A 12,122-nucleotide genomic window follows, 5' to 3' on the forward strand; every position below is an offset into this window, starting at 1 on the left:
CTTTTGATACCATTCATTGCTGTCTTCTCTGCGAGTGTTTCAGTAATTAAATCTCCCTCGATCTTGCAGCTGCATTGACTAAAATGTTCAAGCACCTCTTTCCTATAGCACTTCCCTCTCATAATCCTCCTATGTGCTGTCCTCTTTTTCTTCCTGTTGCTTTAGAACTACAAGAGAATCGGTATATGTTTCTTCTACATCTCAGTCATTTTCAATTTGGTTCTTGCTTCTACCTGTCTATGAAAACTTTGTTCTTGAAGGTCACCAATGACAGCAGGCCTAATCTCCTTCTCTTCCCCCTTTCCCCCCCAACTCAGATCCCACTTTCAACCTCTCAATAGCATTGAATCTAACTGACAGTCCTTTCTGACAACTCTTTCCTTCTGGCTCCTGTGATCCCACATGCTCCAGCTTTTCAGCAGAGTTGAAAGTGCAGGCAATAGAGGCAGACGGTGGGCTTGGGCTGTATCTGATCCTGTGTTTCACAGAAGAATCTTTATATACTTCTCTCCTGAAATTTATATGATCTAGCCTGACATACACTATTATTTTAAAATTTTCAGAGCATGTTCATCTACTCAAATAATGCCGCTTTTTATGCTACTTTCGCCAGGACAAGTTATAGATAGAATTATTATGGGAAGATGACAATTAGATGACTCTGCTGTTTCTCAGGCTCCCCTTGCTTCATTCACTTAAGGACAGAAGGTAGGCTGAGGCTTCATTGTCCCTCTGGGTTAGCAATCACTGGAACTACAAATAGTAGTCATAGTAGCCAAAGTCAGAGACAATATGTGCCAACAGTTACCTCATGGCCATGTGACAGCCTCATTTCTATGGTAACAGGTTCGTCTCAGTAAATATTATACTAAGACTGTGCCTTGATATCAAGCTGCAAAGGTGAAGTGTAAGATTTTTAAATAAATGAATGTTTTAAAATTGTTAATACATACTGGAATTAATTGGTAATGTAATTTTTTCCCATTTAAAATTTTTAAATTTTTCTATTACAGTTGATACTCAATATTATATTTGTTTCAGGTTTATAGCATAGTGATTAGAAATTTATATAACTTATGAAGAGATCCCCCCCAATAAGTCTAGTATGCACCTGGAACCATTACAGTATTATTATAATATTATTGACTATATTTCCTATGCTGTACTTTACATCCCTGTGACTATTTTTTAGCTGCCATTTTTACTTCTTAAACCCGTCTCTTTTTACACACAGTTCCCCAAACCCCCTCTCATGCGACAACCATCTGTTTTCTGTATCTAAGAGTTTGTTTCTATTTTGTATTTTAGATTCTACATATAAGTGAAATCACATGTATTTGTCTTTCTCTGTCCAACTTGTTTCACTTAGCATAATACCCTCTAGGTCCATCCATGTTATCTCAAATGGCAAGATTGCAATCTTTTTTATGGCTGAGTAATATTCCATTGTGTGTGTGTGTGTGTGTGTGTGTGTGTGTGTGTGTGTATATCAAGACTTCTTTATCTGACTGTCTCTCCATGGGCTCTTAGGTTGCTTCCATATATTTGCTATTATAAATTATGCTTCAATAAACATAGGGATGCATATATCTTTTCAAATTACTATTTTAAATTTCTTTGGATAAATACCATAAGGTGGAATAGCTGGGTCATATGGTAGTTCCAATTTACAATTTTTGAGGAACCTCCACACTGTTTTTCACAGTGGCTGCACCAGTTTACAATTCCACCAACAATGCAGGAGGGTTCCCTTTCCTCCACACCCTCGCCAGCACTTGTTTGTTGATTCACTGAGGATAGCCTCTGACAGGTGTGAGGTGGTATCTCATTGTGGTTTGAATTTGCATCTCTCTGATGATTAGTGATGCCGAGGATCTTTTCATGTGTTTATTGGCCATCTGTGTGTCCTCTTTGGTTAAATGTCTATTCAGGTATCTGCCATTGCTCGCTGCCTGCTGCCTGCGCTGGGCTTGGAGGTTCCTGGGAGAGGCTATGCTGTGACCAAGGCTGGCTGACACTAGTGCTGGGCTTGGGGCCACTTAGCAAGAAGTACAGAGCATGCTGAGGTCAGGCACTGCTTGTTTGGGGTTTGTATACCTTTGAGAGATTTTAGTAAAGTCCTCAGCATGGGCCAAGGCTGGTTGCTTGTGTGGAGCAGTGTCCGGAAGGGTTTCGAGCTTGGGGTCTCAGGGGATTGCCAGGGTGGTGCAAGTGGTATTAGCGAGGTTGACAGGGACTCAGATTAGTCTCTTGCCTGAACATACAGGCTGAACTGGAGGAGGGCTCAACAAAGGAACCATGGTGCCTGCCAGCATTTCTGTCCTTGGAGAGAGCTGCTCCCCGGCCCTCACCCTGAAACCTGTCAATTTGCTTCCTCCCTGTAAGTCCCTGGTGCTTTCCAGATGCTGTCCCTTTGCTATAACTTAGGGTGAGTGTTTGTGAGTCTGTGCTCAGGCCTTTGAAGAGGATGCCTGGGTCTACAGCAGCTCTCCTACTCACCTGGACAGATCCCTGCTGATTTTCACAGCCATATGTTGTGGGGACTCCTTCTTGGCACTGGTGCTCTGGGCTGAGGAGCCGAGTGTGGGGCTTGGACCCCTCACTCTTCAGTGGGGACCTCTGCAGCAGAGAGATCCTTCCAGATTTATAACCTCCACACATGGGTGTGGGACCAGCCCATTTCCTGTCTCCACCCCTTCTACCAGTCTCCAAGAGGCTTCTTCTTTATATTCTTACTTATAGGACTTCTGTTGAGCTAGTCTTCAGGTGGTTCTCAAGGGTGGTAGCTTTACAATTTAGTTGTAATTTGATGTAGTAGTGAGAGGAGGTGAGCACATCAGTTACCTACTCTACCATCTTGACTGGAAGTCTGTAATGTGATTTTTAAAAAATATTGTGTTTCTCCTTTCAAGGTGGCTTTATTGAAAAGTAGTTCTGAAAAGGTCAGCCTGAGACTAATGATCATGGAATTTGAAAAAAGTTCTGATACCTAGGACATTCTTATTATTAGGACAAACTTATGTGATAGTGTTAATTGACAAGCCAAGCTTTTCTTCTGAAGGCTATAGGAAGTGAATGGTTATGAATATAATGATGGGTGGATTAAAGACATTAGGAGAAATTTCCTACTTCACTATAAAGCATAATCAGGTGTCACTATCGATCCATATACACATGAGCTGTGTGTGTGTGTACCTTAACGTGCATACATAGACATTCAGATCCTTAGGATTTCTCACTAGATTTTTCAAGTCATACAGTGTATGAATTTTAGAGTTTGCAAGGCCATGAGGCATCCTCTAGTATGACTTCTCATTTAACAGTTGTGGATACCACAGCTCAGGATTAATGTGGCCAGGATTATATCCTGACCAGCGGCAGAGTTAGGACTAGGATCCATGTGTCCCTATTCTTCATCCAAGTTCCTTCCATATACCCAGTTCTTTATTTTATATAAAGTAAGAAATACTTCAATCACCTTTTAAAGGGAAATTCAGCTGAAGGTGTTACGTAAGGAAGAGAATTTCCTAACAAGGATGGTGGAGGAAAGGAGTAAAAGGGAAGCTCTTTCAGGCTGAAACATTACTTCATGATCCCCAGGCCCACTTCCAGGCTTATAGTGGTTACAATTGCTTAAGGAGCCCGTTTTGGTACTTTCTACTGTCATAAAACCTCAATTCAGCTTGGTAGTCATTACTACATGACTAGAATATCCTCTGCTTCGAATTTATTTAAATTGGCACAGTGATTTCTGTCGAGCAGTGTAAAACTAATCAAATATAGGCTCCCTTCATCTTCCGCGGCTGATCTGGTAGTCAAACATTTCACTTTAGGGGAGACACACTTTCTCTTTTTGTAAAAGGAAGTCATTATGTAGGATATCGGTTCAAGAAATGACTCTAACACAACATACACGGGAAACTTACAGAGCGTGCTGGAGGCAGGTCCGTATCTGTACCGCACCCCATATACCGAGCGAAGTGCATTCACTGCTTTATGAGCTGCAGATTCCTGTGAGGAAAAGTGGGGAAATTATATCACCTACATCATTGCATTGGAACCTTTGGAAACACTGGCATGTTGTTTGAGCCTTATCGGTCATCAATTTGAAGAGCAAGGATGGGCACCTCAGTGAATAGCTATATTTAATAATAATGTTGGTCTTCGTCGCATGCTGCCTTTTGCAATATGTTTTAGAACACATTTCCTTTGCTCCTCACAACGAGCAAGTGATCAGGAAAGTTCCATTTTACAGATGAGAAAAGGAAGTCTCGGTGAGGTGAAATGGGCAGGCTGGGGTTACACTGCAAGGAGGGGTTGAGTTGGGCTAAGTGGATAAGTACTCATGTCTTTCGATGCTGATTTAGGGTTCTGTCTTCTTCATGTTAGTTCAGAGACGCCCATTTCTATAAATTACAAACTGCTTGATAGGGCAGGCCCATCTCAGTGTCCATGTACCTGTACATAACAGATGCTTAATCAATATGTCTCTTGCACGGATGTCAAATAAGCATAGATCAGCAAGGGCATCAACATAATCTTATTGATCCTTAAGTACACACTTCGGCGGTGGTGTACAAGGCATTTAAAACACATATGGGTCAATTAAGAAGCTCTTTAATTCAGTAAGAATGACTTGTCTTACGTTATGTGTTTATCCCTACTGGGAATGGGAACAACTTCAGAATGCTCCATGACTTCTAAAGTTACACAGGCCTCTGGCAGAGCTGGCCAGTAGTTCCAAGGTGTAGAAATTTTGAGGCGAAACTCCTCCTACCAGATGCCAAAACCCAGAAAAGCTGTTCGACACAATCAAAGTACTAATGGGTGAATATTCTAACATGGATTAGAATGATTCAGATAATTCTTGAAAACATTTCAAAATGGTATAAAAAGTACACATTTCAGCAAGGAGTTAGAGAAGTATTGTATGACCAGTGAGAGGTAAAGAAGTATGTTGAAACCAGTATACAACTATCCCATTTCAATTTGCCCGTGAATAATTTAATACGTCAATTGAAGCACTCCGGGCATCGCGGGCTGTGTGTCAGACCCAGCTTCAGCTCGCTGTCCTCACTCACCTCGAGGAGGCATTAAGCAGCATTTGTGGCGAATGCCACCCTTTGTGGATACTCAGGGACCAGGCTCCGGAACCTGGCAGACAATTTATTATTGATCTCACTGATGTTGACATTCTCCTCTCAGGAGCCAACAGAAAAGGAATGTAAACACCATAATGAGGTAACTTTATGGAGAATGTTCTAATATTTTTAACATCTTATCCAACAGTCAAGAAATATTCCATGGCAAGGGCAGATATTTCTACATTTAGGAGATTACTGCATTCTGCTGGTGCAGAGACCTTGGTTCCTCATTATTTCAGATGACTAAATCCAAGAAAAAAAATCTATTTAAAAAAAACAGCAGACACCCACTTTGCCTATGATACAAAACATGTGCATAGTTCTAGGCTTTTCAGCTCACTGCACTTAAGCCACTTGGTGTGGGTGTGTGTAGATAAGAGGTTTAGATATGATCCTTCCACAGAATGGAAACTTCAGCAAATTTTTTAAAGAACTCTTTTCCCGGCTGGCACAGCTAGACACCTATTTGAAAGAGTGTAAGTGCTTCCTCTTTTCTCCATTGCTTTTTCTTTCCAATTGTCCAAAAGAACCCAGGCTTCACTTATCAGCCCTCAGCAAAGAAAGGAATATTTCTAATTTCCATACTTCCACATTTAAAGCAACTTAATGAATGACCTAAAAATGTTGACAGAAACAGACTCCTGCATGTTGGTGGAATATTTTTGAACAATTTGAATAGAATATAATGGTTTCTGGTTGACATTCAGAGACAACCTGGCTTCTGAGAATCGTAATCCTGGTTTTAGTGGTTTAGCGTCTATGTAACCCACTAACAGATTTCTCAGCAGTGGCACTACTGACAGTTCAGACTGAATAATATTTCACTGTGGGAGGCTGTCCTGTGCATTGTAGGATGTTCAGCAGCATCCTTGACCTCTACGCACTAGATGTCAATAGCATCCCCCGGTCCTGTTGTGACAATCAAAAATGTCTCCAACATTGTCCAAGTCCCTTGGAAGGAAAATTCATCCTTGGTTGAAAAACTAATCCTTATACCACACCCTTCAATCCAAGACAAAAAGAAAATAGGCTTCACTCCTAGTGGGAAGGTGAATTCAAAATATGAAGAACATTCTCATGTAATGGTTTTAGTATATTGCATATCCCATATCTGATGTGAGCATGTAAATAGACACTGTGCACACTTTAAAAAGGACTGGTACAAGGTGGTTAGGGTGCCAGGTCAACACCAATAGCGACAGAAACCCGATTTGACTACCACATTCACAATGTGTCTCAGAGACAATTTGCTTAGAATTCTTGCTTGGGATGCCAAGAACAGAGTTACTCTTTTGTACAGAATACGAGCCTTCCCCCAGGCCTCCTCCTCTGTTCCTCATGGTCCCTATTCCTTCCAGCCATGGATGGAATTCCTACAATCCCAGGAATTCCTAGATCAGGAATTCCTACAATCCCAAGCAATCAGCACAGGGTTTAGAGTTCAAGGCATACGGGAAAGGAGATGTTTCTCTTTTATAAAACCTTTTAAATTCAAATATGACATACATACAGAAGTCTATACAAATTTTAAGTTTGAGGCTCAATGAATGACCATGAATTGCACACTCGTGATACCACATCCAGATCAAGGAAGGGAGAACAGCAGCAGCAACCCAAAAGCCCTCCTGTGCCTCTTCTTAGCCACCACTTCCTCCCTCTTCCTCACTTCTAACACTATATATTAGTTTGGCCTGGTTTTGAACTTGACAGGCCTTTAGATACTATAGGCTCTGAACCAGACGCACTTTATAAGGAATTATGCCTATAGTGGGTACCTTGTTGAGTTATTGAGATGAGAAGAGAAAGGAACACTGTTTTTTTCACTTTCAAATAATCTTATGCGAGAAAGGCTGTTCATTCTTAGTACTAACTTGTCAGATACATGCCCAGAGACTTAGTAGCATTAAGCAAATAGTGCTTATAAATTAAAACTTGCTTTTAATTAATGAGAGTCAGACCATAATTTACGAGCAATTATTTACTCAATAAAGTTAAGCACAGCCCTGCACATGTGACCAAAGCTGTGATACTAATCAAATCCATCCTGAGATTTTCTGTATAACCTGTGGTAAGAACGTAAATAGGTTGAAATGGTTACATTTGAGAAGGAGCAGAGTGCGGTGGTTAAAAGCAATAGCACTGGAGCTAGATATGGGGCTGAATCTAGGCTCCGATACTTAGTAGCTGTGTGTTTTAATTAATTTCTCTAGGTTTCAGTTTCCTCATCGGTAAAGTGGGGATAATAATAGCTCTTTACCTTATATGATTATAAAAAATAAATGAGTTAATATATATAAAATGCATATTAGAACCAACACAATATATGTTTGCTGTTATCATAACTACTTAGAACCACCTTAGAAAAGAAGCATGAAGCCTGACACACATGTACAGGCTCAAGCACTTACCACGCAGCTAAAATTGGGGATGGTTGCATATTTGTAAGAATAGGGATACAGCAACATCTGAGCATACGCATGAAAGGAGAGGTAAGCCCTGACGTGATGCTTGTGTTTTCGAAGGAAGTTAGCTACAGCTTTCACTTCTGGCTCGGATTCCGGGAAAGGCCCACAGTATGTATCATCACAAGGGTGCATAGAAGCTCCTTCATCTGCAGGTTAGAAAAGAAAATGGGGCAGGGAAGTGGGCAGGCGAGAAACACACAATAGCATTATTAAACTGTGGTTTTTCATTTATTTCTCTAAACATAGGGTATTGTTAGGCAATTCATCTAACTGCTCATTTACAGAAATCAATTGCTGAAAAATCCAAGGTGGTTCAAGACTTCATGCATAATAGGAGGGTGTTCTGAATAGGAACAGGGTACTGATTGTTTCAGTGAGCCTGCAAAAACCACTTTAAAGAGAGAGCTCAATCAGTTGGAGAGCTGTCTCTCTGATCTTCTAGAGAAGTTAAGGCCAGTTTATATACTCCACGACACCTGTACTTCCCCCCCAGAATGTTCAACACACTAGTAATTAGTGTAAAATATTATCATTCAACCAATATTTACACTATTTTAGGTACCTGGGATACACTGGAAAACAACACAAAAATACCCCTGCTCTAGCAGAACCTACATTCAATCTGGAGTCTTTGTTAGATTATAATGCTCCGTGAAGGCAGGGGCTGTGTCCTTGCTGGGCACCAATAGTACGGCAAGTGTTCAACAAATATTTGTTGAATAAGTGAATCTCGATTCAAAAGCAAAGGCTAGACATCTACAGGTGTCTGGTTGAAATACAAATATTGATGTACCAAGAAATAATTCCACAGGACATGCCAAACCAATTTCTATTATATTTTAAGATCAGCAATATCCAAACAGGTTTTGTAAAACCCATCTTGGAGGTTTGATAGTGATCATTTAAATCCTCAAAACTAAATTTTGATCATTTTTGAAATAAATTAGGTTATACAGGTCTATGAGGCTAAATCTTGAGGGCAGTAAGTTTAGTTTATGCTGTGGGAGAGTCAAGGTGGGGAACTTAAAGCAATCGTGGTTTTCCTCGGTTGAGTCTAATTCTGGAGGTGCCTCAGAAGCAAGAAAGAGATGGATGGAACTGAGAACTTAAAAACTGTAGATGATACTCTGAAAGGAACAGGAAAAATAGACATCTGACGAACACTGATGTCAGGCACTGGAGAGGAGAGATCACAAACTGAACGACTAATTCCAGAGGGAGCAGAACTAATGAGCTAGAGAAACAGAATTTATAATAATCCTAATAAATATTCTCAAGGGCATATAGGAGGGCACTGGAAACATTAAACAGAAACAAGAAGTTATAAAAAAGAACCAATCAGATGTAATAGGAATTAAAAATTCCTCAGTTGAATGAATACAGTTGATGAGTGAATTAATGAGATGTAGTGGGTTTTGAAACACTCCCAGAGGCATCAAGAAGAAACACAGAACTGGAAAAAAGAGGGAAAAATTAAAGGGTGCAAAAAATGGAATAAGTGTCAACATTTGATTAATAGGGCCCTGAAAGAGGGAAAAAAATAAACCGAAGTTAAATATTTGAAGTACTGCTAATTGAAATTTCCCCACCGTTAGAAAAAGATTGAATGAACTTATTGTGTATCAAACAAGAGAAATAAATGGGAAAAGATCAACTCTTTGACACCCTGAGGTGAAATTGAAGAAAAGGAAACAATTCCAGAGAGACAGAAGTAGGTCATCTATAAAGGAACAAGGATCAGGTTCACATTTACCTTAATAGCAACACTAGAGTAATATTTCCAAAGTATTTTTTAAAAAAAGAAATTTGGACCTAGACTCTGATATCTAGCTGAACTCTCATTGAAATGTGAGTGTGAGATGAAGATGTTTTCTGGCATAAAAGGCCTCAGAAGGTTTACTGGACACAGGCATAATTTGTAAACACCCTTGGAAAAAGTATTACAACAGAATGACAAATAACTCCAGAGAAGGTTGTTGATATGAGAATTACTGGAGAGGAAGCAACTCGGTAAGACCTGTTGTCTAAATAAGCAGTGTCCCAAGGAGAGAAAAGTGTAATGATCTAGCATCAAATTCTAGAACGTAACGAAGTGATGGATGATGGAGGGTGGGGCACCGGAAGTAAAAGCTGCTAAGTGATTGGTGTCTTTCGCAAAGCGATGTAGCTATTGGTTAAATTTAGAAATTGATGGAGAAAAACAAACCTAAGCAGGGCTCTTAATAAGTTAGGAATAACCACAGGAAGAAAAATAGAACACAAACTTCACAGCTGACAGAAGTAGCCTTGACTCATTCAACAGAAAACAGTGAGAGAAAAGAGAAGAAACATTTGAAAATAGAAAACAGGAATTCAGATGGCAGAAATAAGTGTTAACGATTAATTAACATAAGTGATTATGAAAAATGCTAACAGATGAAACTCACCGATAAAATGACTGATATTTTCATATAGAAAAATAAAGATGATCTAGGAATATCATGGTATTTGTCTTTCTCTGTCTGACTTACTTCACTTAGCATAATACTTTCTAGATATACCAATGTTGTGACAAATGGCAAGATTTTATTCTTTTAATGGCTGAGTAATATTCCATTGCGTATATGTATATATCACACCTTCTTTATCCAGCCATTTGTCAGTGGACACCTAGATTGCTTCAATATCTTGGCCATTATATGTAAGTAATGCTGTAATGAACATTGAAATGCATATACCCTGTATCTTTTTATTTTTTATTATTTTAAAAAAATGCCTTTATTGATTTCAGAGAGAGGAAGGGAGAAGGAGAGAGAGAGAGAAACATCAATGATGAGAGAGTCATTGATCGGCTGCCTCCTGCACGCCCCCTACTGGGGATCGAGCCCGCAACCCGGGCATGTGCCCTGACAGGGAATCGAACCTCGATCTCCTGGGTCCTAGGTCGATGCTCAACTGCTGAGCCACACCCGGCCGGGCCCCTGTATCTTTCTAAATTAGTGTCTCCATTTTCTTTGAATAGATACCCAGAAGTGGAGTTGCTGGGTCATATGGCAGCTCTATTTTTCATTTTTTGGAGAATCTCCATACTGTTCTCCACAGTGGCTGCACCAATTTACCATCCCGCCCACAGGGCATGAGGGCTCCCTTTCCCCCCACCCTCACCAGCACCCGTTTGTTGATTTACTGTTGATACCCATCCTGACAGGTGTGAGGTGGTACCTCATTGTGGTTTTAATTTTCATTTCCCTGATCATTTTTAAAAGGGAAAATTTAAAAAAGTTTTTTAAGGGAAAAGAAAGAAAACCAGAAGAATTTGGTTTTATTTTACATTTTACAGGAACTGGTCTCTGTGGAAATTGATTCAACAGAAGCAGCTGGATCCTCTAGTTAGCATTACCTGGGGAAGCCATAGTTCTTATTGCATAAATTCAGTTATTTTTCCATTCTCTATGTTTTTCTTTTCATTTATATGCTTTAAATTTCACTAAATGGAATCATATTCCATTTATTTCTTTGAATTGTTATCTTTTAAAAATTTATTTTTCACTTGCATCTCCCACTGTCACCTAACCTTCAGGTAACCGATATTAACAACTGAGCACAGTTGTTAATATAGTTTACAAACACACACACACGTGTGAGTGTGTATGTATGCATTTATGTATTCGTGCATATGTGTATTTTTGTATAGAGATAATATTCATTTTTAGAGGAGCTATTTTTGGTCACAAAACAATGTTATAATCATAGTTTTTTGCCACTTGCTATTTCCTTCGGTGATAGTTTGTGGAACTCCTTCCACATCAACTTGAATTCATTCTTTAAATTCTATTCTTGTGGTTATAACGTAATTTAGTCTCCCACCTGCCTATTGCTAATTGTGTTTATTTTTTTCTCTTTGTTATGATGAACAATACTACAATATAAAAAGTGGGGGACATTACTACTGACTTGACAGAGGCAATGCTGCAATAAGTATTATAGTTCACATATCCTTACATGTGGGGACTTTATTTCTGTGGGGCAGATCTATAGGCATAGGACTGGGTTGAAGGATATATTTAAAAAAACCAACACATTTATTTAAGTAGGTGTTAAAGTCACATGATTCAAAGTTTTAAAGTTCTAAAAGGATTGTGGTTTTGATCTGCTGTTAAATGCTCTACCCCTGAACTATACCCCATAACCTTAGGATTGTATTTTTCATTTTCATAGACTTTTGCCAGATGGCTTACCAAGATTTTTACTATTTACACTTCCACAAGCAGTGTATAAGACTGTCATCTCTTCTTAATTCCTACCAGCAATACCCTTCAAGTTTATCACCTTTAAAAAAAATTCAATTATAGTTGACAGATAATATTATATTAGTTTCAGATGTACGACAGTGATTAGACATTTATATACCTTATGAAGGGATCACCCTGATAAGTCTAGTTCCCATCTGACACCATACATAATTATGACAATGTTATCGACTATATTCCCATCAGTTTTGATCACCTTTTGATTTTTGCCAGTTTGATGGCAA

The 12,122-nt window shown here is 39.3% G+C and overlaps 1 protein-coding gene across 1 annotated transcript in view; it reads right to left on the bottom strand.

Moving 5' to 3' along the window:
- The window catches only part of CPA6 (carboxypeptidase A6), a 201,550-nt gene that overhangs the window by 1,236 nt on the left and 188,192 nt on the right, over positions 1 to 12,122 (bottom strand). The window contains exons 9-10 of the mRNA XM_016206444.2: positions 7,553 to 7,755; positions 3,927 to 4,011 (exon numbers count right to left, since the gene is read on the bottom strand). Coding sequence (XP_016061930.2) covers positions 3,927 to 4,011; positions 7,553 to 7,755 — 288 coding nt within the window. The remainder of the gene's footprint in view (positions 1 to 3,926; positions 4,012 to 7,552; positions 7,756 to 12,122) is intronic.

This window comes from Miniopterus natalensis, chromosome 16 (genome assembly GCF_054644295.1).
Source record: "Miniopterus natalensis isolate mMinNat1 chromosome 16, mMinNat1.hap1, whole genome shotgun sequence".
Lineage (NCBI taxonomy): Eukaryota > Metazoa > Chordata > Mammalia > Chiroptera > Miniopteridae > Miniopterus > Miniopterus natalensis.